The sequence below is a fragment of the Anopheles maculipalpis genome, chromosome 3RL (genome assembly GCF_943734695.1).
Source record: "Anopheles maculipalpis chromosome 3RL, idAnoMacuDA_375_x, whole genome shotgun sequence".
In the NCBI taxonomy this organism is placed as follows: Eukaryota; Metazoa; Arthropoda; class Insecta; order Diptera; family Culicidae; genus Anopheles; species Anopheles maculipalpis.
The window spans coordinates 43,151,634-43,176,307 of NC_064872.1; the positions used below are offsets into that span (position 1 = coordinate 43,151,634).

The following is a 24,674-nucleotide window of genomic DNA, read 5'->3' on the forward strand; positions in this document are numbered from 1 at the left end:
GATAAAGAATACAAAAAATCATAAGCTATTAATTTCACCCGACATTCGGTACATAATACATTGATCTACCATTCCGCCCGCCTCCCCCCCCCCCCCTCCCTCCTCCCTAGCCGATCGCTGATTATTGAACTTTTATTAACATGATATTTACTTTCCCGATCGTCTTGCTTGGCCGTTCGCTTGCTTTTCGTTTACTTTTGTCTCACAATTAATGAGTGCGTGCGTTTGTGTGTCAATATTACAACATATTTCATTCGCTACATTTTTTAAATTAGTTTCATCGTACAACAAGTAGCTACTTGTTTCTGGTAGTGGCGGTTTGGCTTTCCGTACAAGATTTTGGTGACCCTGATGATCATTATTTGCTTCATTTATATTAATGTATTACCTGCAACGCATGATCTTTGTTAGTAGTAGTAGTAGTGGTAGTAGTAGATCGTTTCAACACCTTCGTATACTATACAGCCATTCAGGTGAACTAAATTCGATTCGAGTAAAGGAAAAAAGAAATAATCTAACTGTAATCATATCGTAACAAAGTATTTAATCAAAATAGGACCTCACAATAACGAAGAAAAGAAAAATGATTACAAAATATTGGTATCAAACCAAATGCTTTCTATCTTAAAAATATCCAAATAAACAAGAATTATTCATCAATAACAGATATTGTACCAGTTTCTAAAACGCTTAGGATCAAACGTAATTTTAAGAAAACTCCAAAACAATTGCATATTCATCTCCAACTGATAAGAAGTGCAAAATACAAAAACAGAAACGATTACAACACCTGTTCGCACCCGCCTCGTCTCGATAGTTTCCCAACACACACCGCCTGCACCGTGTGCAGGCGTGCAACTAAGGTCTACTATTTACAGTTTACGTTGTCCCCCGCACTATCACTCACAGTCCCACTGCTGCTCGGAATTAACAGGCGTAGCGCCCAACCCACGAGGGTGTTTGATGATTACCGAGCGACGTCTGGCGTCATACGTAGTATTCCTGCGACGTGACACTCTCAGCGATCAGCTGCTTCACCGAGGAAACTAACCCCGCACCAACACCCCCACTGGCACCTCCACCTCCGCCACTACCGCCTCCTCCAGCACCACTGCCACTTCCGGTGGCACCACCACTTGGCGCACTTCCACCACAAGCACCTTGGGCGTGTTGCGATGAACCCAAGTGCTGTTGCTGCTGATGATGAAGATGATGTTGTTGCTGCTGTTGCTGCTGCTGTTGACGAGACTGCTGCTGATAGTGTTGATGCTGTTGCTGCTGCTGATGCTGCTGATGCTGCTGTTGTTGATGTTGGTGTTGCTGTTGCGCTTGTTGGTGTTGCTGTTTGTGGTGGGCCTGCTGATGTTGTTGATGTTGCTGCTGCTGCTGCTGCTGCAACACGCTACCCGGGCCATGCTGGTCGCGCTGGTGCATCTGCAGCGTCTGGATGAGTTCGTCCCGCTCCTGCTTTATCTTGGCCAGCTCCACCTTCATCTGTTGCATCTCATGATGCAGATGGCGGTTGGTGATCTCGAGATCGTGCCGCTGCTGCAACCGCTTCGAACGACAGTTCTGCGCGTATCCCCGATTTTTCAGTGTGCGTCGCTTCTGCTTCAACCGTACGACCTGATCCCGGGGACACCCGTGCAGACGCTTGTTCAGTTCGCGCACCGAAAGCGTCATCAGAAGCTCATCGTTGATAATGTCCTCGGACGAAAGTCCATTGCCGGAACCGGAACCTCCTAAACCATTGTAGCAGCTTCCTCCTCCGCTGCTGCTGGTGCCGTTGCGGGGTGAAATGGTGGAGCTGGTCGAGCTAACCGAGTGTGGCCGGTTCGTGTGCAAGGCATGGTGATGATGGGAGTGATGGTGGTGCGGATGTTGATGCGAAACGCTGTGCATGTTGAGCGGTCCGAACTCTAGTTGGGCCGCGGTGATATGGTGATGATGATGCTGGAATCCACCTCCAACTACTCCACCGCCTCCACTCACACCCGTATTACCCACAGTTCCGACACTACCATTCCCACCGGTTGCACCACCAACGCCACCCCCTCCGAGCATACCGTTCTGGCCCCCTTGTCCATTAGAAACTGCCAACACACTGGCATACTCCTTACGATCGATCCAATCACCTTCCGGCCCTATGGAACAGTGCAGTGGCCGAAGATCGAGCGGTTGCTCTCCACGCATCGTCTGGGGCAGGAACATCATCTCCTCGACCAACCCTGTCTGGGATCGGGTGCCATAGTACGCACCCCCAACATAACCTCCACCACTGGTCACCACACCGTTAATACCGCCAGCACCACCCGACGAGTTTGGAGAACCAATAACTGGTGGCGTTTCGGGCGGGGTGGATGGAACGCCACTGAGCGGTGGATTAAACAGCATCGGTTGACCATGCGTTGGTGCACCGACGTGTGTGAAAAGATCACCGGGACCGGGTGAGCAGGCGTGTAGCTTGCGGGCATCCTCCAGATGCCAGCCACCGCCGGGCCCACCGTTGCTGACCGCTTTCAACCGTATCGGCACGATCCCACCGTTCTCGTCCATCGTGGTACCGTTCCAGAGATGCTTTGAGCCCGCACCATTGCCGAGGACAGCCGAGGGGCTAGTGTCCTCTCGCTTCACATTCGGACCCGTGTCGTGGTCCAGATGTTCCAACACAAACTCCTGTATGTAGTTGTCGCCGAAGCTGGGCTCTTCCAGATTCATCACTCTAGCCAGACGGTCGAATGGCAGTTTCATAAAAGATGTTTTTGTTCCGTCGATCTGGTGTCGCATAGAATGTAAAACCACCACTGTTTTGTGTTGTTGCCTAATATTTGATCACTTCTTCCCGTCTGAAGTATCGTCCGCAAAATCACCACACGCGATCACCACACGTTACGGTCCACTCACATCAAGTAGGCTCAGTACGAAAGACTAAACTTCATCGTGTGGGCACACAGTCTCCACGGAAGCACTGACCGACATTAACGGGTCCCAAAGTCGTACCTACTGGAACACTCCCAGGTCCCATTCGCCCAGGTCTGTTTGTGAAGATTTGTGCTTAACAAAAAAGAAAAACTTTTGGAAAAGGAAACACAAGCCCCCATACACTCGGCTCACTTTTTTGCCATTCGCGCTGTCACGATCGACGTCGGCGACAGCTTTCCCTTTTTCCTTGCGCGACTCCCTTCCCAGGCACAATGGCACTTGGCTCTACTTTGTTTCTTCTTCCTGCGAAAACAAATACGATACACACGGAAACAACAACACGGACGGTGGACAGCAACCGGTCCTGCGGTGGTCGGGCAACACTGGCAACAGCTTTTGCGATATTTAGAACGGCACTTCTTTGGCTCAAGAAGACGGTTTCTACGGTTTTTGTTTAATTTTGTTTAAAAACTGCACCACCTCACTGAACGCGCGCCACTGCTTTCTCCACTTTCTCGCAATTGAAGTAGACTGCTTCAAACACGTGATTCATCCATCCGTCGTTCGGTTGCATAAGTGTGAAGTTATTTCATCCACCAATCCACCACAGAACACTTCCGACGACTAATATTTTCACCATTAAACAAAGTTACAGGATAATTACGGATTATTTTGTTTTATCCACATGCTTATCAACCGCGGAGAAATTAATCTTCAAATGATGCCCTTCCTTCCGTCCGTAACAACCAAAATTCCACGCCTGGTTACATGCACTGCACCCCGAAAGCGATGATGTGCATCCGTTCGCACTCAGCAACAAATAGAATCTGCCGGCATTTGTGAGCTCGTGCGCCGATTTCGCGGAACATGCGAATTTTTCAACACATATCTGTTGCTCCGCCCACTGCGAACCACCATTGCCAGCGTACGGGGAGGAGCGTGCTACATTAGCTTATAATACCGATTCATCGATTGAAAAGGTGGTGGACAAAGGTGAGGAAGATGGAAACTGGGACGGCAAACAGAGATCAGTAGCGGACATGCGCGTTATTCGCTCTCGCCTACTACGGAAGCGGAATACCTTCACTGTGGCGTGTGGTTTGTTTTCCTTTCCAGTTCGCTTGTCTCATTTCCATGCCAATGGATGTAAAAACTTTCTCCCGTACCGGGTTGTTTCTGTGCTGTAAGAATCGTTGGCGAAGTCGTTGTCCAAAACTTGCTAATGGTAATATTTACGTCACAGCTTCAAAAACGCGAGTGCATTCAATCAGATGTGTTTGTGCTGTTGACATACTGTAACTGCTGCTTCAAATGATACATCTGAGAGGTTTGTATTATCGTAGTGCAAAATAGTAGCACATTTTCACTGTTAAAGTTAATTTACCATTTCAAACACAACTGCCATCTATCTTTTTAAATACAATTGTTTATCTTCTTTTTTTTAGAGCAACAAATGAACCAAGATGCCGGAATAACGAGCTAGATGGCAATGGCGGGTTTAAAGCCTCTTCCACACGCAAGCTACAAATCCCAGGGATTTTTGATAACCACCGATTTTCTTTGTTCTTATAGCTGTCAGTTGGCGTCCCCGTAGCTATCACTTTGCACCCTTTCTGTGGTACCCGTAACTGCTTCTGTCAAATGATGGACAAATGGCATTGCGTCTAGTTTTGAGGCCGGGGCCACACACAACCGAAACAGACCGAAACGAAACATCCAAGTATAACGCTTTGTAACGCTTCTTTGAGTATTTCGCTTTGTTTCGCTGTTCTTGCGGGTTTGACCGAAACAATCAGAACTTACAAAGAATTTATTTCATCATAAAGCACAGTAACGAGGTTAATAGTATCCAAAAACATAGAAAAATAATTAATTGTTTTGTACCACAATCAGGGAAGAGCGTTATTTACTGTCAAATTTGATGTTTCGTTTCGGATTGTTTCGGTCGTGTGTCGCCTAAGGATTGTATCAACTCGATTGTGATGTCAACAAAGTTATTATATTTTGTAAAAATTGTTTAATTATCGTACAGATTGTTCATGAAGCTGGTAGACGATACTCTGTAAACCATTGAAGAGTCATTAAATCATTCTTGTTTAGCCAGAAACTATAAATTGCAGATGTTGCACGGCATACAACTATGTCTCGATGTTCGCTAATTTGTGATATGTTTCGTACTGTTTCATGACTAACAGATCGCAATTATTTTGTTTCGTGAAGATATATTTAAGGCCGGGGGAACACACAAGCGAAACAGACCGAAACGTAATGCTTCTTTGACTGTTTCGCTTTGTTTCGCTGTTCTTGCGGGCTTCTGGCGAAACCATCAAACCTTCCAAAGAATGTATTTTATCATAAAGTATAGGAATTTGGTTAATAGTATCAAAATAGTTAATAGTATTAATAGTAACAAAAAAAAAAAACGAAAAATAATTCATTGTTTTACATCACAACCAGGGAAGTGTTATTACAGTCAAATATGAATTCGTTTCAGACTCTTTCGGTTGTGTTTGGCCCCGGGCCAAAGAGTGTAAGAGTGAATGAATGATTTAAATCTTTCAAACGAATGAATTGAACAAACTCTTCGCAAAGAGTTTATAAAACTCACATTTGGGATTCGAAATCGCAAAGAGTTTTTCCAACTCTTATGAGAATCGTTATAATTATTATTATTAAACTCGCTCTGAGTGAGCTGCTAGTCATCGGAAGGATTCCAATCTCAAAGAGTTTTAACAGTTCATTTGGGATTCAAATCGCAAGGAATTTATTCAACTCTATGGGCGTTGAAAGCGTTGGGTGTTTTTTAAACAAAACTCATTCTGTGTGATGTGCTAATCGACAGAAAGATTCGACACGCAAAGGGTTCTAAAACTGTTTTGTGATTCAGATCAGAGTTTTGAAAATTGTTTTGGAATTCAAAGCACAGCGAGTTGTTGATAATTATTTTCTGGTTAACTGTGTATATTCAAAACTATGTGTGTATTATTCGTATTTAGCAGCTCAACTCCTCAATCTGCCGGTTCTAACTGTCACATCCCCGATCAGTCATCTGCGTCGCCGGCTGCAAAGTGGTTATAATATACAGGTGAGCTTATAGCTCATTTCAACAGGCCATTAGACATTTCGAGGTACGGTTTACATGTGTACCTTTACACCAGTACCAAAGTGGGTCTCTGTACCTTCTTCAGCGATACACAAACACACTATAAAGTAACGGTATTTCGAACTGCCAAACCATTTAAACTTTTTTAAACGGTGGTTGTCAAATCGTTAGGAATAAGTCCACCTGTACATTATACCCACACTGTTCATTTCGATAGGATTAGTTCAAGACGACGAACCCTGCCTCAACAAAGCTAGTTGGGTAGCCTACATTACGACAGAACGACGTTTTGACGTTTCTCCCCGAAGTTTGACATCGGATTTGTTGATATTGTGGTGTTTTGGTTTCTTTCCGAGTTGCTGGAATTGGCGTAAATTAGAGAATTTAGCTTCAAAGTTAAGCTTCTCTTTCTGGTAATCAACCCATGAAACTTCTAGATAAAACATTTCAACATAAGGCTTCTGATTTGTTATACTTTCAGCATGAAAGCCACGTGAGATGTAACTCAAGCGACACTCATCAGCACATCCATACGTAAAAAAGCAACACAGTCCGCCTCCGTTTCATCTGATCAGTATGTCCTTCCGATGGAGGAAGATACCAGTTATTACGTGTACATCTCGCTAACGCTCATTCCCGTATATTTAGCATTCAAACTCGTGCAGTGGATGGGCTGGGAGTTGTTTGTGAATAATTAAGTGCGCAAGAAGTGTTGGCAGTAAAGAGGGCACAAATAAAATGTGATTACCATATGTACGGCAACGATGGCGACCTGTCCGGAAGACAGTTCCGATTCAGTAACCACTCAAAGCAGTGGATGATGGAAAATGCGACCGCAGCAGCTGGCACCGGTCTCGATCGATTGCGATAGTGCGCCGCTTTAGCATGATTTCCCGTTCCAACTCATTGCGACGGTTGACAAGCTCTTGCTTTACGTCCTCCTCCTGTTTGAGCTGAGCGTTCATCGCTGAAGTTCCCACCTCAAGCGACTTAACCTCGGCAATCAGTAAATTTTGCGGCTGATCTCGACAGTTTTCCACTCTCGGACGTTGGTTACGATTATCGAGACGCGTTTGCACAACCATCATTGAGTAATCCATGTTTCTTATGGCTACTCTTAGCTTTTCGATTTGTATTTCGGTGTCGGCCAAACGCTGCAAAATCTGTAACGGGATGAGATGGAAGCATGATGCATCGTCATGGAGTATGGTGTTGTTGGAGGTGATATGCATACCGTCCGAAGATCTATCTCTAGTTTTTCTCGTATTTCTTCCATGCATGAGATACGCGTAGCTAGTGCTCGCTCCACACTATCGGCCTGTGTACGCAAATCTCTAGCAGCGTTCGAAAGTATCGCATCCAGTGTATTCCGTAACTGTTCCGATTTATGACGACAGTTCTGGTACAAGTCTAGCGTTTCACGTGTAAATTTTTCCCAATAAATTTCTGTCGATTGCCTAGAAAAGCGCAAAGCGTAGTGCAATTAGAAAGAGGCTTACACGTGCATTCTAACGTTCTAAGCGTCGTTACTCATTCGAGCATCTGGTAGCACCGGGTTTGAACAACGTGTTCGTTGACTGGTTGCGAAGATTGCAATTAATGGCATCGTTTTCGTGAGCCACCTTTTTCTCGCTCCAATCAAATTCCATCCGCTGCCGTACGGCCCGGTTATCGCTCTGTTGTTGCTCAATGTTGGCAAGCGTCTGAAGTAGAATCGCTTTAATCTCTGAAATCAAACTGATCTCTTGTATCAGTTCTTCTTCCGGTCGATCGCGAATCAGCTCCGTGTCCGGGCGTCCTGTACGGCGTTCCAAACATTCGTTCGCTAGAATTAAATGATCCGTTTAGACTTCTATAGATTATTTGTATTTCCTAAACGCGCGCACGCGCGGCATCCTACCGATAGCTTCTGGCATACGAAGTACGGCTAGTGACTGCTTCAAACGTCGCCGTTGTCGTTCCAGGGCTGCAATTTCTTCCTGCATGCTAGAAATGGCGCGATTCAGTTCACATTTTAAATTGTCAATATTTTTGGCCCGCACGTGCAAACTGTGTGTGCAATCCGTTTGCGTCTTGTCCGCTATAGCGTACGTACGGATGATGGTATTTTTGCTTGCATTTTCCACCTGCACGCTTTGGTCGACAGTGGATTCGCATGCATTTATCATGTTCGCATTCCGCTGGCGCCATTCGTCTACGCTGTAGCGCGTAATTGAGTACTGATTGACCACGGGACGTGTTCCGGTTTGACCGGAAAGTGCGCCCCAATCGACTCGGCCTGTCGCCCAAGGACCAATCGGTCCCATCGGTTTCGCCAAAGGATACCCGTCCGAATTACCGACCCGTTGCGGAAGGTACGGAGGTGGATCACTCGCAGGCAATCCGACGGGACTCGTTTGCAGCTAAGTTAGACCGAAAAAAAGATCGAGTTTTGAAGAAATGGCCATGAACCATGCATTAGGGTATGGAAAGATCGAATATAATATACCTCTTGCTGGTATGCATGAATGTCCGCATCCGTTGGTTCCCTGGGTTTATGAAACGGATTATCGACGGAAGTTTCCTACGAAATGTGTAAACCGGATTTTACTATCGATTCTGATGGTGATAACGTATAATGGGAATTATCGTGACTTACTGTTTGAATCGGTTGATGTTCAATACACACGGAAGCGCACGGCGTACAGGGTGGACAGTTGAGTTGAGCCATTGCTATCTTTTACTGCAATTTTATTCGTTAATTCTTTTTAAAATAACCTGCACAGCGGCTCATTGCTTGCCTAAAATTGTAATGAAGAATATGCTCCAATAATCAAACATTGCGTTGCTAGAATAGCGTCACTAGGGCAACGGAACGTTGCTAGACAACGGTATCCTAATTAATTTTACCACGGTTCGTCGCAGTAACGATATGCATGTTTTTTATGAATGTTTCATATACATTCAAATCTCATTTATTATATCAATTAATACAGGATTTACAATATTCTTACACCGATCCATTTCTTTCACGGAGCAATGCACATCGTCCATGAATTCCTTCACAGAGGCTCGATTTTTTATAAATCCTGACAATGCTTGTACGTAATTGCGCATGCTCAGTTCGAGGTCCGACACCCCAGCGGGTGATGCCTTTCCAAGAGGGTTCGCAATAAGCATATAGTTTGAACCATTCCAACCATGCCTTAATAGCCGGCCAGTTTTTGAATCGTAATGTGATACGCTTTCTTCCGGTACCGTGTTGTCCGGGTACCAAGTTGTTTTTCGAACTTCTTTTACCGCTTCGGATGCGTTACACTGTCGTCGCGATTGCGGGTTTGGAACCGCAGCTCCAATTTTATGAACACAATTTCCAACTCTGCCCTGAACATCGACCGTTTGGCTACAGACTTCGCCGACGAAATTGCTCAACACTAAATAGCGCAGCAATAGCAATTGCAACCCATCGGGTAAAATGGTCTGTCTCGTGTCGGTACCATCTGCTGCGTTCCTTTCCGACCCGGAAAGTGTCCCATGAAAGCTTTCAGTGTGCAACCCATTACTCTCCTGCCGGTAAGCTGTGACGTTGTGTGCCTCATCAAAGTAGAGTTGTATTTGTTTCTCCTATTAAAAAAAGATATTCAAAATAATACGTAAGTTTGACGTAGTTGCTAGAGGTAATGCGATGTGTTAATTATCACACGATCACGCGAAGCAACAGCTGCCCAACCGCCTACGCCTACTAACCCACCCAAAACCCACCTGCCTGGATGAACCGGTAAACAACGTTTCACATTTTCGCTCCTGCAGCGGGCGACAGTTTCTGTCCGCAAATGACATCAGCTCACTTTCGGCCGTAGAATGTCCTAGGAATGTAAGTCTCGTACTGGAAAATGCTGCCAACACTTCTTCCGCTATCAAGCTCACGTTGATGGCGGCCCCGCCAACAATGCTGGTCTCGTTGCCATCGCACACGAGCAACATTTCGCTGAAGCACACTTTTCTCAGCAATTCATCGGAGATCGGACGGCTAAGGATATCCTCTAGATGGTGCACGGTATGTGCCATTGTTTCCGTGTCGCAGGAATCCGTTTCCGGCAGTGCAACTACTTCTACTCCGGCATCGCTTGCCATCGGTACTTCAGGCTCTCGCAGTGTGGTCTGGCGGAAAAAGTCCTCTGATAAATTGTACATGCATTGTTCAATTTCAAAAACTTTACTACTTTCTCTGTGATTAGAGCCGTGTGTACGGGAACGGCAATTGAAAGCAGATTTTGAAGTCATTTCTCGACTTTTCCTAGTAAAGCAAACGAGGCCAAATGGTACTACGGAATATTCTCAACCACAACGTGCTGCCGATTGATTGCACTGCACAACGTCGAATGAAAACGTTCGTCGCAATAGGCTGTGAGAGACCAACGTTGCGCGGTAACTAGATGGGATGATCACGATTGATTCCACTACAATCGTATTTCACTAGCCAGTATTTTTCCTTCACTCACACGCCCACCCATGCAAATACCGTGAAAGCGAGGCGTACAGCAGAGCATTACGTACTGCTAAATGATTCGTTTACAAACACACATCTTTTATTTAACAAACACAGAAAACCGTGGTTTAGAGTGTTTAAAAATAGGGCAAATGATTACAGTTCGGCTCGGTGCATCAGTGCATTCGGCATGAGTTGTGTATGTGCAGCGCATTGCAAGCTTTTGCGTCTATTTGCATAACGCACGATGGAGCTCGTGGGCTACAAACATTGTAACGTATTGAATGCCACGCGAAGCTCAAGGAAGTGAATACTATATGTGTATGCTTTTTTGGAATATTAAATTGTTCAATGCTCAATTTAAAGAAAAACACAGTAGCAAACTAATATGCTTCATTTGTAATTCAGTCCGGTGAAGAAAGTACATTAGGTGCAGTAATTTGATGGCTGAAATAAAATGTTTCCATTGCGTACGAATTTTTGGTAATTTTTTTTATTATTTTAAAATAAACGCAAATAAAAAAATCTCTAGAACTCTGTTATTTCACTTTGATCACTAATTGTTCATGATATTATTTCAATTTCAAATGTATACAAATCGCGAAAGGGAACGGTAGATTTAAATCAACAATAAAAACGAAAGAAAAAATAACCCCTCGAATTTCCCCATATGCCATAATATGAACGACTTCGTGCTTAAAAAGCTAAACTGTCAACCACCAAGCGCAACAACGATTTGCAGTTACAATTTCGAACACAAACAAACGGTGTAGTGTAGAACGCAAGTGAACGAAAATGGACCAAACTTTGGAAAACATTTTTCAAAAACAACTCGAGACTATGCAAAGAATTGAACTATTTCTTAACATATACAAATGCAAAGCGTTCGTGGCGGAAGACTTGCGCGGATTGAAGGAAGAAGTGGGTAGCGCGGCCGAGAAGTTAAAAAGCACCAAAGAATATCTAGAAATCGATCGCAAGGATGTGTGTTCGCAGTTTATTGAAATAATGCAGAAAATGCGACGAAATGAGCTGCTTATGCTTCACCTGCTAGAAGTGGGAACAAACGTGGAACAAAATGAAAATGTTAAACCTGCTCTCCAGCCTTTCGGGTCGAAACAACCGATGCCACTAAAGGAGGTAAGTTGTACGATTACGTACTAAGAAAAGAGAATCTGTTTTTAATGGTGCCCAATTTCCAGCTTCAAAACGAAACGAATCCCTCGAAAATGCATCTGCTGGATTACTCCAAATCTCCTTTCGCGTCACGTTCAAAACCAAGAAACATTCACTTCTATGACTTTGAGGCGGAAATCACGGAGGAAGAGTTTGAAACGATTCCCAAGTATTTGAAGGGACGGATGCAACTGTCCGAATTGAAACAGTTTCTCGAGTGTGACGTCATTAAATGCTTTGAGGAAAAATATACGCTAATGTACAAACATCGCAAGGCTCTCGTAAATCAGCATGATTTGAACATTTGGAAGGAATACAACAGCCAACAGGCCAACTTTCCCGGTAAGTGTAACTACCATTTGACACGCTTGAAAACTCGACATAACATACTTTACCAATATGTGTCCTTCACAGACGAAAAATTCATCACGCAAGAAGACTTATCTCGCAAATCTGGTAAAGCTTTAGACAAGAAAAGCTATGCAAAGCTTCAAATGCTTCGACATCTTCACATTCTGCGAGAAGTGCGCTCGGAAGGCACAATGTACTTCCTATGGATTTACAGCAAATAAAACCATTCTCAGAGGGCTTTATTGACATATGTATTGAGCTTATGATACATAAATAGGATTATAATTTCATTTTCTTTTCCGGTGGCATATCGGTACTGCTTCCCCGACCACCGCCGATACTATCGGCCGGTTCTTGTTTGATCATGGCATGATCCGAACCGGCGTGGTCGGTGTCTCCAGCCACACTGCCAATATTGTTGTTTGCGCTATTCCCATCGGAAGAATTAACGCCTGCAGGATTGTTTGTTACTTGCGGCAAAGGGAGAGGAAACTTTCGGAGCAAATCGCCCAACAACATGTCCACCCGTTGGCGTTGAAAGATTGAGCTCGGTTCTTCCTTCACCGGAGCTTCCTTCTTGGTTTGTGTCTTCGTCTTTTCGGCAACTGAAACGTAAAGGCCAATAGAAAATTATTTTCTGCAAATACCCCCAAATGCCAAATTTAGCAATTGCACTTACTGGCTTTGTTTGAAGAGAAATCCCACGAATATCCTTTGCTCGGATGATAACGAGAGTACGAGCTGGCTTCGTCGAACGCTGTTTGCAAGTGATGCACAGTGGAAAGTATTCGCGAGTTAAAAACGCTGGCCAGATCTGGAGCCTGGTACACTGTACCAGCAATGATGTAGTAATCGGCCATCGGTGTAGCCTCGGTCGGAGAATGTCGATGCTGCTTTCGAATGACGTACAGTATCGGATCCTGGACGTGCAGGGGAATATATTCTACACCAGTCATGTTGCTGTAATTGGACAATTATATGTTTGTAAGTAATGGTACGGTGATACCACTAGGAACTGCGCGTTGCCGCTGGCCATACTTTAGAAGCTCTAAGCTTTGCCGCTGCATTCTCACGATTTCGTTGTTACAAGTTCGATCATAAAATGGATTCGATTTCTCCGAAAAGTAATCCATCACGTTGCCAGGATTTAGCACCGGTATCCAGTTTGAGTCGTGCCACGAAATCCATAGCGGATTCTCTTGCACTAGAGGCGTAAGTCCCAACCTTCCAGGATTCATCGTGAATAGGGTAACTAGCGATATTTACGTGTGGAAAACAATAATCAAGGGTGCGAGAGGTGTTTACGTTTGTTTTTTTCTTTTTCTTTTTTCCTGAAACGTGTTTATACTTCCGTGTCTTAAGTTTCATGTTTGTGAATTTCTCTTTTTACAGGAATTACAAGTTGACACTAGCTTTTCACAAAAAAACATTTCATTGGGTTAGGAAGACGTTCTTCTGTTCTAGCGCTTGAAATTCCACGGAATTATAGCCGTTTCATTGATTCTAGTGTGATCGATTGCTAGCTCATACGGTGCCAGTTGCACCGCATAACCAGAACCCGTTGTATTCGTAGCATTCGAAGCATCCCAAGAAACAAAATATGCAAGAAACGCTTCGCAATCTATTTGGCACGTGTACATGTACAGGTCTCCTATCTCTTGGAATAACAGTGAAAAATAAAATAAGAGATGGGCGTCCGAACAGTTTTGCTGTTGTATGTATGATAAATATATTGAAATCTTCAAGCAATTGTCGGTATAAGCTACATGTAGGGTTACGTAGATGTTGATAGTGTGAAATTGAACGCCAAACACTGGCGTTTAAAGGATTTATACCGTTTGTACCTTAATCAATAAACCTCCGATACATAACCAAGGTCATACGCCTGTGAAAAAGGGAAGCCGAGAGGCGAATCTAATCAATGGCTATTATAAGACCTGTATATTTTCCATAGACCTTGGTGCCTACCAACATACCTCTATTGGATGCCAGTATGTAGCCCCTTTAACTTAAACTTCATCTCAAAATTTGACTAAACAATTTGTCAACATGTCGTTGTCATCTTGAGTTAACGACCCGCTGGTCAAGCCGACTAACTAGTCACTTACTAGACTTATTGATACCACGAAGTTGGATAGTCAGTCCTCACTACGGAGGAACGGTTCGGATCGGATTAGAACCCCGGCCCCACTGCGTGAAGATCGGCGTCGCTGTCGCCTCACCTTCAGACTGTCAACGCGAAACATTATTTATATTTATACAATGAATTCGTTTTCCTTTAGTGTTGTTTTTCTACTTAAAAATCAATCGATGAAAAGTTTACGCGACAATGCTTGGGTTGTGGCATAAACCAGAAGTCTCCCTTGGCCCACGGCCCGTAAATAGAAAATAGTTACCATTCGAGCATTCACTTTGCAAAACTATGCTTTTAAGAATGCCGAAAAGCTCGTGACACAAGAATTTCACAACATTGCCGGACAACAAATCGATACCTGAAAGGGTCCAACCACGCTAAAACGCTTGAAACAAAAACACTTCTAGGTGGAACGCATCCTTTAGCATCGGAATTGACAATTCAGCTCGACGCATACTGCACTGTTGGTTGGGAAAAAAAGAAAATGTCAGCAATAAAACGAAAAAGCGTGTGATTTCTAACCTCCTATGTTGTCCGAAGAGAGAGGAGCACTAGATTATGCGAATTTTAGTAATTTGCGTTTATACCTGTGCCCGGTAATTAAATCTTTAGTTATTTTTAAAAAGTGCTACGGAATCCATTAGAACAAACGTTCCCACTGTGATCAATTGATCAATGTACATCCGTACTACCTTCATCTAGTGAGGGAAGGCATAAAATTACGCCGTGCGTGCGTGTGGTAAAATAGGTTTACGTATCGACCGTGCCCCATTCCATTTGCGCACCACATGTGATGTGATCAAAATACAAAACAAACACAAGTCTCATAGCAACGTTCCTGCGAGTGGAACAGCAGAAATTCGTCACAAGCAAGTACATAAGAGAAGCATAAAAATCTACAAGAAATGAAGCAGTGAAGCTGGACGGTGCGGAATGTTTATTAGATTGTCACCGTGGTGTCGCACATGAGGTGGCAATCTTCCAACTCTAACAGCACCGTGAACGCATTGGATGTGAAGTCGTCCGTCAAGAGAGATAAGCAGTGGAACCAACAGTTGGGCTGTGGCGCAATCTGCAACACAATTGATAACAACAAGTAAAAGGGAAGCGATTTATTCGGCATTCTTAGCGGCATTATTCGTTTTTGCAGAACTATTAAGGTATGTATTATATGGTGGGTTGTGAATACTAAATTGGTAAATTAATCATTTTCATTTACTTAGGCGAATAATTTGTACTAAACGGCTTGTTTATTCCAGCGAAAGGAAACAAGAAAGGTTTTTGCACAGTTTTCTGACGTCCCTAAAAACCAAAAAAATCGCATATCAACGACGGTGAGCGAGCTCTGCATGCTCTTTCAAGCAAATCACGATGGGACAGATATATGCATAAATTTAAATCAAGAACAAAACCAGGCGAAATGTGCTTGGTTTAACTCTTCTTTGTAACTATGTCCAAAGCTATGTCTGAATATCTTTGGATGAGGTTGTTATAGGTGTAAAGTATTGAAGAGGTATCCCGAAATAATTCCTCATTCTTTCATTCTAAGCGAAATCCCCGGCGGTCGCCAATTCCGACATAAATCACAATTTCTTTGCACAAATGTGAAACTTACCAGTATGTCCAAGAGGTGAGAGATATACGTACATTGTAAAACTATGCTTTGTTTGCAAAGTATTTTACAATATTCAAAGCCATATGATGCGCTTTTGTCTATTTCTCTGAGGAAGCCCTGTAGAAGCCCTGCCCTGTTTGAACTCCGAGGAAGCCCTGTTGTCTTCTCAAAACGATTCTGATGTACGAATTCGCAGTTTGGACTCCCTATACGGCTCTTTGGTATTAATGAGTCTTCCTATTTCACTATTCAATTATCTTCCTATTTCACTATGACACTACACTTTCGAGCGATTTTGATCTGAAATTATTGAGATTGTTTTATTCATGTTTTAATCTCTAACAAGTGCAATTGTTGTTAACTCGAACTATGGGATAGAGAACGACATTAAATTGGGGTTTGCCATGTGAATTAGAGATATGTGCATTCAGTAAGTGTGAGGGAACAAGTATCACATGCAGGATACGTGTGGATTGCAATCAACAAAATGCGCTCATATGACTTTTCTAAGGTTACTTTACTTTAGTGCACACTTTTTTATGTAAATTCACTATCTCTACCTCAAGAATAATGATTCGCATCGTTTCGGATTCTACTCACTCATTCTCCACACCGACTAGTACTCACACCACCCATAAGTTCGTTTGACTACAATGAAGCAGACGAGTTCTAATGTTGCGGGCAGAAGCATAAGAAAAAACTGACGTAAGAGGATAAAGCTAGCAAGATATATTGCTTAAGCGCTAGTATGCCTGATGTCTAGCGTGTCTTTGGATCCAAGATTTGGCATCGAACGGCAAAGGGCGGAAGAGGAGCTCTCGAGCGATCCAACAGACATTTCACCGCAGTTATGCCAAAGCAGCGTTTAATTTTCTCAATTTACGAAATCCAAGGATGATACGGGATAACAAACTCGCACATGCATGTTCCAACCGAGAACGCACAAGACTGAAATTTTTAAGACAGTTGACACCATTGAAGTCTACAAATGAGTGCTTTGATTCTAATTGCAGATCTGCAGAAGACCTCGATATGAACATTGAAAGACGAATTGCTGTACTTGGTCACCCAACCCACGATCTTATGAAGTAGAAACACAATTAATCGTACGATAATTTAGGGAGTAATGGCAAAAGATAGGCGAGGAGGAACGAGAATTCGACATACTAGGACATTTGTCAGGACAAAGTGATAGGAAATTATTAGAACACCAAGAGGAAAAAGAATCTATAAGGTTTTGCAGGATCATGCAATTATAGATAGAAGAGACGCAATGAAAGATTTTGAGGTCATCTGCATTCCACGGAAATTTCAAAATTCAAAATTTCTAATGTTGAAATAGTATTTTATATAAGAAAAAATCTCCCTTCATATTCAAAAATGACCTGGAATACTGTGTTAAACTGTACCTAACCATCCGTACTTATTTCCTTTTCTTTGTAGACCCCTGTGCCCTGGTGGCAACATTATCGCACCGTGCTAAATTATCACTCCTACCAAGCCGAGCCAAAAAAGGCATGAAAAGCAATGATTGAAACTACGGAACAATCGAAGGATTCGAACGATGCGGAAGATGAGGATGATGCTTTGTTGCCGATCTGTTTCAACTGCGAGCGCCACCTGGACAAGATAGTCGGCATCAACTGTACGACGCAAAGTTGGCGCGTACGGGATCGTATGAAAACGGTCAGCGTAGCGCTTGTACTATGTTTAAACATTGGCGTCGATCCGCCCGACGTGGTAAAGATCGACAAATGTGCGCGCGTCGAATGTTGGATCAATCCGGCGTCCTACTCCGCTGGGAAAGCGTTGGAAATGATCAGTTACCAGCTGCAGAAGCAGTACGAACGGTGGCAGCCTCGTGCCCGCTACCGGCACTCCCTAGACCCGACCATGGAGGACGTTAAGAAGCTGTGCACTTCGCTCCGCCGGAATGCGAAGGAGGAGCGAGTGTTGTTCCACTACAACGGTCACGGTGTGCCGCGCCCGACTGCGAACGGTGAAATATGGGTGTTTAACCGAACGTTCACACAGTACATCCCACTGTCGATCTACGATCTGCAGACGTGGATGGGTGCGCCGTCGATCTACGTGTACGATTGCTCGAACGCTGGCATCATCGTGAACAGCTTCAACACGTTCGCCGAACAGCACGAAAGTGAAATGGAGCAAATGCGAAACCGAAGCGGTAGTACGGCGGGGCAGCAGCACACTACTGGTGGCGATCTGCAGCAGTCCGGAGAAGACAGTAGTCGGGTATCACCTTCACCTTCGGCCGGAGCGGCTGGCACGACGACGTACCGGAACTGTATCCAGCTGGCAGCGTGTGCCGCCGATCAGTTGCTACCAATGAATCCAAACCTTCCTGCTGATTTATTTACCGCTTGCCTTACAACACCGGTCAAAATGGCGCTACGATGGTTTACGCTACAATCCACCTCTCAGCTCGTGCCGGAAGTGACGGAAGAGCTGATCGAAAAGATTCCCGGCCAACTGAACGATCGGCGCACAATGATGGGTGAGCTTAACTGGATCTTTACCGCCATTACGGACACGATCGCGTGGAACACCTTAAGACCGGAACTGTTCCAGAAGCTGTTCCGTCAGGATTTGCTTGTCGCAAGCCTGTTTCGCAACTTCCTGCTTGCCGAGCGTATCCTGCGTGCGTACGATTGTACACCGATATCGAGTCCGGCATTACCTCCGAGCTACCGGCATCCGATGTGGTCGGCTTGGGATTTAGCGCTCGATCAAGCGCTTGCCCAGCTGCCGGACATTCTGGAGAAGGGCAAACCATTCCAGCATTCGCCGTTTTTCGAGGAACAGCTAACGGCGTTTCAGGTGTGGCTGGAGGGTAGTACGGAACAGCGTAGCCCACCGGAACAGTTGCCGATCGTGCTGCAGGTGCTACTGTCGCAGGTTCACCGTTTGCGTGCCTTGGAGTTGCTGGGACACTTTGTCGATTTGGGACCGTGGGCGGTGAATCTGGCGCTTAGTGTAGGCATCTTTCCGTACGTGCTGAAACTGTTACAAAGTTCGGCGAAAGAGTTGCGCCCCTGTCTAGTGTTCATTTGGGCGAAAATTGTCGCAGTAGATGGAACGTGCCAGATCGATCTAATCCGGGAGCAGGGTCATAAGTATTTCCTTGCCGCCCTGCAAGACACAAACCCGGGCGGACAACCGTTTAAGGGCAACCACCGAACGTACGCTGCCTTTGTGCTTGCGAGCATTGTGCACAACTTCCCGAACGGACAGTCGAGTGCGCTGCAGGGTCAACTTGTTTCCATCTGTCTTGACCAGCTAAATGACGATAGTAACCCGTTGCTGCGGCAATGGTTGGCGATCTGTTTGGGACATTTGTGGCAAAACTATGAGCAGGCACGCTGGTCTGGTGTGCGGGACAATGCGAACGAAAAGCTTTACCCGTTGCTAAGCGATCCGTATCCAGAAGTTCGCGCTGCTGCCGTCTACGCACTGGGGACGTTTATCAGCTCGGTAAAGCAGCGGTCCGATCACGCAAACAACATTGACCGTTCCACAGCCATGCACCTGTTTATGACGGTTAGCAACGATATGAGTCCGCTCGTGCGAATGGAGCTGATAGCGGCGCTCCAGTGGATGGTACTGTTCTTCGAGACGCAGTTCGCCAGTACCTTCTTGCAGCTGGACAGCCCCGAACGTAGCATCACTAACCCGATGAAGCGCGTTTCCAGCACCAGCAACATTCTCGGCGCAGGCAAATCCGTCGTTGGATTCTTTCAGAAGCTCTGGAGCGGGTTCATTGCGCTGTCGAAAGATCCCTTCCCGGAGGTAGCCACGATGGCACAAAAGGTGGTCGATTACGTACGTGCCGACAGTGCGAAAGAGGTGACGGTCTGTGAGAAGGGCTACTATCATCATAGTAGTGGTGCCAGCAGCGTCAGCTTACCACCGTCACCCAATACTCGGGTCGGTTTTTTGGCCGGTGAATCACCACCAACACATGGCGGTGGCATGCATGTATCGACCGACAACGGTACAGGAAACCATCAACATCGGCTCACTAATCAACAAACGCCGCTAGCAATGAAAAAGCGCATCCATGCGGTACACGATAGCCCAGCGACGGACTGTACGGACGGGCAGGATAAAGCAACTTACCACCCGCTAACGACGGTGTCCCACAGCATGCTGCCGCCTGCAGCATCGTCGTCCGCTGCTGCGACACCGCTGAAACCAATCGTATCGACACAATTCATTGAATGGTCGGTAAGCTTCTTTGCCCAGCCATCGAAGCGTATGCAGGAAACGAGCGTGGCAGGTACGGATCACAATTCGTACGAGTTTCTCCTCCGTAAATCGCGCTGGTTGCGCAACAAAGAGGTACGGGCCGAAGGGCGTTTGCAGCGGAAGAAGGCAATCTTCAAGCGGTTGGATGTGCAGAGCTGGTCCTGTCGTACGCAGCACGCACCGACGATCATCAAGCTGAACCCGTACGATGAGCAGGTGGCATTTGCCTACAAGTAAGTGTGTGAGGGTAGTTTGCGAACGATCGTGATTCATCTGACATTCCATTACGGGCGAGAGAGTAAACAAACTCTGTTCGCCTCCGTATATTTCATAGACCGACCATTTATAACGGTTAGGGGAATTTCTTCCCCAGAGGGAAGGGTGCGGGGACTTCATTCTTGATGGAAGAGAAAGCGGAGTGGGCGAAATTTGTACTAAAAAATCTTGAAATTCAACTCATGATTTTTTAATTTATTTCAAGTATGGCGAACTACGCCGCATTTCCAACAGCGCATTTGTTGACTGGTTTTTATAAACTATATTAACGGGGCATTTCATCCCTGTTTTTTGCCTTATCCCGGGCATGTTCGGTTAGAAGTTTTCAAATAGACAGTGGAAAATTGCAAGCTCCTTGCGAAGCTTAGCAATCAGTGGAATTTAGCATTCCGTTAGGGTACATTTGCAAATAGACTGTCGAACTTTGCAATCTGCTGTGTAATTTTAACCGTATTTTTGGTCCTCTCCTGTTAAAATTGTAACATTAAAAAAATTACATTAAATTAGTTTGTTTATATTAGCACGCCTTATCATAATATTTGAACGGTATAGTTGCAAAAATTAGTTAAAACAATTAGTTAGTTAGTTAGTGCTTCCTTAAATCACTGCTGATTGTAACATTCCATAGTCTATTTGCCAATGTCCCCTAAGTGAATGTAAAATTTATCTGTATTGTATTGATTGAGCTATACTAGCTGTACTGTACCGCTATACCACCGGGGCGGCGGAGCCTACCCGTCCACCCCCCCCCCCCCCCCCCCCTCAATAAGGACTGACTATCCGACAACGTAGTATCGTCAAGTCTAGCAAGGCATTCGATGGCCGGCAATGACCTTAGAGGTCGTTAAGCCAAGAAGAAGAAGAGAAGCTGTTTTGTTGTTCTTCTTGGCTTAACTATCTTCAAGGTACTTTCTTGGTGCAATAAACATGATCGGTCAAAAGACGATACATTGCAGGATGCATCGATGAGGACGTAAAAAAAAGATAATTCATAATTCATAATAACTATAAAATACGTCTGTATAGTGCCAAAATTCGTTGTTTGTTGAAAACGAATGTCGGATCGGAGTTAAAACTTAATTAAGGGTTTGGTTAAAAATTAAATGAATAAAATAAAAACACTATATTTTTGAATATGAATGGATATAGTAGTGCATCATAAGAGCGAATAGAATCTGATTGTAACCACCTCTGTACTCTGTTATTGTTGTTTCGTATTTCCCAGGGATCGAGTAATTGTAGTGAATACGAGCACGGAAGTGACGCACACCCTTACACCCCAAAGACAATCCATTTACGATAGCACCAACAGTCTGGCCAGCGCCTGCAGCAACAGTGGCGGCTACCAGTCCCTGCAGCATCAAGGATCGCACCGGCTAATCAATCAATCGATCATGTTTCTTGAGCAACACCACCCATCGTTGTCCCAGTCACAACAACCACTATCGTTTCCGCACCAGCTGAAGCCCTCGGGGGAAACATCTGTATCCGCTGGCATGGGTGGCCAGGCGGCATTGGCCGTCACTTCATTGGAGTTCCTGAACGCACACGATGTCGGTGTGATAATGGCCGGATACAGCGATAGCACGATACGGTTGTGGCGGCCAAAAGAGATCAGTGACGAAACCCAGTTACTGTCCGCCTGGCACGGTTTACTAGACTTCAATACATCGAGCGCAGCAAAGGTAAGCTGTACGGAACCGGCCCCAATAGCGCACGGTGGCAATGCAGGGCCGGGTGGCCTAATACTTGCATGGCACCAGCGCTCCCAAACGATAATGGCAGCGGGCGAAGCAAAGTACATACGTCTGTGGGATGCTGAGCGGGAGATGCGTATCTGTGATATTCCGAGTGGTTCCGATACGGCCGTACTGAAGATGTCATGCGCTCCGAACGGTTTATTGGCGGCTGGGTTTTACGATGGAAGTGTGCGCATATTCGATCGTCGCTGTCCGCCGGCCGAGGCCAGATGTGCGACGATAAGGGAAAACATCAACCCGGTGTTAGCCATCTGTATGCGGGATGATTGTGAATCGTTAGTAACGGCCGGTGTGGATGCGTGCGTCCGTTTGTACGATATACGGAAAGCGTACTCTTCGTTTCACCAGTGGGTCGCCGGAACGGACGTGTCGGCGATGGCCATACACACTAGTGCAGACATTCTGGCCTGTGCGACAAGTCAAATCACCATCTACGGACTTGATGGTGTGGTTCTTAGTTCGGGGCGTAGCAACGAAGGATTTATGGCGCCGAGGAAGGGCGTAGCGTCCTGTCTGTCCTTCCACAAGTATAAACTAAACCTGGCGGCCGGATACAACGACAATACAGCGGCGGTGCTTGTGCCATAGGAAATAATGATGGCTAACGCGTAGAAATTGAAAAAAAGTACACAAAAACAAAACATTGCTTTAATATCGGCGCGTATAATTTGCTTTCGGATGCATACGCAATTCCCGGAAACCTCACACCTATAGGCTGTATGACAACGACACTAGCAGGTAAAATGACGGATGGAAAGGAAAAGAACTGTTATAAGATTGATACCATCTAACCTATCCTTCATCGTTGCAGATAACGTGTTGCCCAAACTCAAATCAACTGGTGGTCGCACGAGCATCTATTGACATGCTCTGGAACACATTTGCTCTATTGGTTTACGGAATCAGAATCGCAAGAGCAAACAAAACGTTTCATCGGATCGTTCCCAGTCGCTATTTGCTATTGCTAGAGCCATGTAAAATGTGTTTTTTTTTTAATTTTCAAAACCCAATGTGTACGACAAAACATTCGCTTAGAAAGCAAACCAGAAGCAAAGATGATAAAAAAAGAATCCAAAACAAAAAAAAAAAGAAACAAAGTTTCTAAACAACTTCAAGTCGACGAAAGGGTCGTTTGTTCCGAAAATGTGCAATACTAGCTGTAAGATCGTGTGGTACGTACATATCATGTAGTTGCCTAGCATTAGTTACTAATCCCTTAGCTGACATAGGAACGAATAATGTACTACTACATTTTTTTGGTATGCTTTTGAGGTAATGTATTTCTATATAGGCGTGTATATTTATTGTGTTCACGTTTTGTTTTTAACCGTGCTAGACCTTAGTTTCAACTATGTGCTAAACATAAATCGATAGGTTCGATGCTTTGGTTTGAGCGTTAAAGTCAGTTACTCGTTTGTTTTATGCAATCTAAAACAAAAATAAACCCATTGGTAATAAAATTATTATTTAGACACATTACAACTTTAAATGTTTCTATCGATCGGTTTGGTATAAAATGGTATCATATTATCAGTTGCACACAATGATGATTGTAGTTTTTGCACAGTTCTATTTATTGAATGGGTGGTTTTGTTTGTTAATGTGTGTGGTAAATAGGACACATGTAGTTAGTAATGATGAGATTATAGTTGCTTGCTTACTATCGACAGTTTGTTATGCCATCGAAGTGTATTGCTTTGATTTGACGTTTTACATTGCTTTTAGAAAAATATAATTAGTAAAGCTTAAGCTATACTATTTAGACCATCACATTGTTGATATACTTATAAAACAGAACAATTTAACTTACGTACGCGTCGATTCATAAAGGTTTACCCTGGGGCGAACAGCAAAAAAAAAAATCGGTCGGCTAATGAGGCACCCGGAAAGGTGCTTTTGCCATGCGTCTTTTTATTGGACATTTATGCATTGTGCATTTATTGGACAAACGGATTGCATTAAGCAGTTGAATGATTGAAGAAGTGTAAATGTTTATTTGTGCTCCACTCACTTGCTGTGCTGTTTGGATGAATGTTCGCTGTGTTTTCTAGGTTAATCCTAGCTAGGCATCAGTCACCTGCTTTACCCTAAATGTACTTCCGTTTACTCATGTGTGTAGAAAAGTTAGGCGCAATCCAGCATGAAGCCGTCTTTGCCGTCGTACTTATTTTTCATTTATTTATAGAGGTTTTGAGTCTCTGAAACTTTGATTTTGCGTAAATCGCTACATCGGTGTTTAGTTGGCAGATGGCTCGGTGTGTCGTGTATCCTTGGCAATCGGTGAGTATGTGGACGGTGATGTCAACGTCACAGAAGCTGCAGAGTGGATGACTGAATGTACGTCTCTACACTCTCTGAAATGATCAACTATAAGTACAAGTTCGTTTTCATCAGTATTGGGAACAGTACATGGGGCTATTAGACGTCGTACGTTGGGCGACGTGTTGACATAATACGGGCAACGGGCGCGGTTGTCTCCTTCGCTGCAGTAGCTTCGTTGAGCGACCGGAACAGCGATACTGATGACGGGCAGCTTCCTTTGTAACAGCGTCCAGTGATGCCTGCAGACAACCACCAGATCCACCCAATGATTAATCCTA

General features: G+C 44.6%; 7 protein-coding genes across 7 annotated transcripts; 3 read left to right on the forward strand and 4 right to left on the reverse strand.

The window, feature by feature from the left end:
* Nucleotides 1–916: 916 nt before the first annotated feature.
* Nucleotides 917–2,797, reverse strand: LOC126564381 (dendritic arbor reduction protein 1). Its single transcript, XM_050221412.1, has one exon. The coding sequence runs from the start codon at nt 2,785–2,787 to the stop codon at nt 988–990; it is 1,800 nt and encodes a 599-aa protein (XP_050077369.1). The 5' UTR covers nt 2,788–2,797; the 3' UTR covers nt 917–987.
* A 3,791-nt stretch (nt 2,798–6,588) lies between these two features.
* On the forward strand, nt 6,589–6,724 carry LOC126565742 (uncharacterized). Its single transcript, XM_050222949.1, has one exon. The coding sequence runs from the start codon at nt 6,613–6,615 to the stop codon at nt 6,721–6,723; it is 111 nt and encodes a 36-aa protein (XP_050078906.1). The 5' UTR covers nt 6,589–6,612; the 3' UTR covers nt 6,724.
* Nucleotides 6,725–6,817: 93 nt separating this feature from the next.
* On the reverse strand, nt 6,818–8,735 carry LOC126560632 (tektin-4). Its single transcript, XM_050216589.1, has 6 exons — nt 8,664–8,735; nt 8,514–8,588; nt 7,926–8,427; nt 7,556–7,850; nt 7,260–7,482; nt 6,818–7,188 (listed from the first exon to the last, which is right to left on the reverse strand). The coding sequence occupies exons 1-6, from the start codon at nt 8,733–8,735 to the stop codon at nt 6,820–6,822; spliced, it is 1,536 nt and encodes a 511-aa protein (XP_050072546.1). The 3' UTR covers nt 6,818–6,819.
* A 232-nt stretch (nt 8,736–8,967) lies between these two features.
* LOC126564822 (uncharacterized) lies at nt 8,968–10,288 on the reverse strand. Its single transcript, XM_050221937.1, has 2 exons — nt 9,767–10,288; nt 8,968–9,628 (listed from the first exon to the last, which is right to left on the reverse strand). Exons 1-2 carry the CDS (start codon nt 10,286–10,288, stop codon nt 8,969–8,971), a joined length of 1,182 nt encoding a protein of 393 aa, XP_050077894.1. The 3' UTR covers nt 8,968.
* A 1,000-nt stretch (nt 10,289–11,288) lies between these two features.
* LOC126565895 (spindle and kinetochore-associated protein 1-like) lies at nt 11,289–12,259 on the forward strand. Its single transcript, XM_050223104.1, has 3 exons — nt 11,289–11,633; nt 11,696–12,011; nt 12,084–12,259. The coding sequence occupies exons 1-3, from the start codon at nt 11,289–11,291 to the stop codon at nt 12,239–12,241; spliced, it is 819 nt and encodes a 272-aa protein (XP_050079061.1). The 3' UTR covers nt 12,242–12,259.
* A 15-nt stretch (nt 12,260–12,274) lies between these two features.
* Nucleotides 12,275–13,267, reverse strand: LOC126565234 (mediator of RNA polymerase II transcription subunit 6). Its single transcript, XM_050222392.1, has 3 exons — nt 13,059–13,267; nt 12,700–12,980; nt 12,275–12,625 (listed from the first exon to the last, which is right to left on the reverse strand). The coding sequence occupies exons 1-3, from the start codon at nt 13,256–13,258 to the stop codon at nt 12,300–12,302; spliced, it is 807 nt and encodes a 268-aa protein (XP_050078349.1). The 5' UTR covers nt 13,259–13,267; the 3' UTR covers nt 12,275–12,299.
* Nucleotides 13,268–17,271: 4,004 nt separating this feature from the next.
* On the forward strand, nt 17,272–22,682 carry LOC126563851 (regulatory-associated protein of mTOR). The gene is made up of 2 exons (XM_050220627.1): nt 17,272–20,271; nt 21,540–22,682. The coding sequence occupies exons 1-2, from the start codon at nt 17,297–17,299 to the stop codon at nt 22,660–22,662; spliced, it is 4,098 nt and encodes a 1,365-aa protein (XP_050076584.1). The 5' UTR covers nt 17,272–17,296; the 3' UTR covers nt 22,663–22,682.
* Nucleotides 22,683–24,674: the final 1,992 nt, after the last annotated feature.

Bases quoted from the DNA above. Each gene is read 5' to 3' on its own strand.
- LOC126564381 (XM_050221412.1), bottom strand. From the start codon at position 2,787: ATGCGACACCAGATCGACGGAACAAAAACATCTTTTATGAAACTGCCA.
- LOC126565742 (XM_050222949.1), top strand. From the start codon at position 6,613: ATGGAGGAAGATACCAGTTATTACGTGTACATCTCGCTAACGCTCATT.
- LOC126560632 (XM_050216589.1), bottom strand. From the start codon at position 8,735: ATGGCTCAACTCAACTGTCCACCCTGTACGCCGTGCGCTTCCGTGTGT. The intron at 8,428-8,513 runs GTATATTATATT...GGTCTAACTTAG, and splicing joins TTCATGCATACCAGCAAGAG to CTGCAAACGAGTCCCGTCGG. The intron at 7,851-7,925 runs GTAGGATGCCGC...ATTTAATTCTAG, and splicing joins TCGTATGCCAGAAGCTATCG to CGAACGAATGTTTGGAACGC.
- LOC126564822 (XM_050221937.1), bottom strand. From the start codon at position 10,288: ATGACTTCAAAATCTGCTTTCAATTGCCGTTCCCGTACACACGGCTCT. The intron at 9,629-9,766 runs GTGGGTTTTGGG...TTTTTTTAATAG, and splicing joins TTACCGGTTCATCCAGGCAG to GAGAAACAAATACAACTCTA.
- LOC126565895 (XM_050223104.1), top strand. From the start codon at position 11,289: ATGGACCAAACTTTGGAAAACATTTTTCAAAAACAACTCGAGACTATG. The intron at 11,634-11,695 runs GTAAGTTGTACG...CCCAATTTCCAG, and splicing joins AACCGATGCCACTAAAGGAG to CTTCAAAACGAAACGAATCC. The intron at 12,012-12,083 runs GTAAGTGTAACT...TGTCCTTCACAG, and splicing joins CCAACAGGCCAACTTTCCCG to ACGAAAAATTCATCACGCAA.
- LOC126565234 (XM_050222392.1), bottom strand. From the start codon at position 13,258: ATGAATCCTGGAAGGTTGGGACTTACGCCTCTAGTGCAAGAGAATCCG. The intron at 12,981-13,058 runs GTATGGCCAGCG...GTCCAATTACAG, and splicing joins CAAAGCTTAGAGCTTCTAAA to CAACATGACTGGTGTAGAAT. The intron at 12,626-12,699 runs GTAAGTGCAATT...TTTACGTTTCAG, and splicing joins TTTCTCTTCAAACAAAGCCA to TTGCCGAAAAGACGAAGACA.
- LOC126563851 (XM_050220627.1), top strand. From the start codon at position 17,297: ATGATTGAAACTACGGAACAATCGAAGGATTCGAACGATGCGGAAGAT. The intron at 20,272-21,539 runs GTAAGTGTGTGA...CGTATTTCCCAG, and splicing joins CAGGTGGCATTTGCCTACAA to GGATCGAGTAATTGTAGTGA.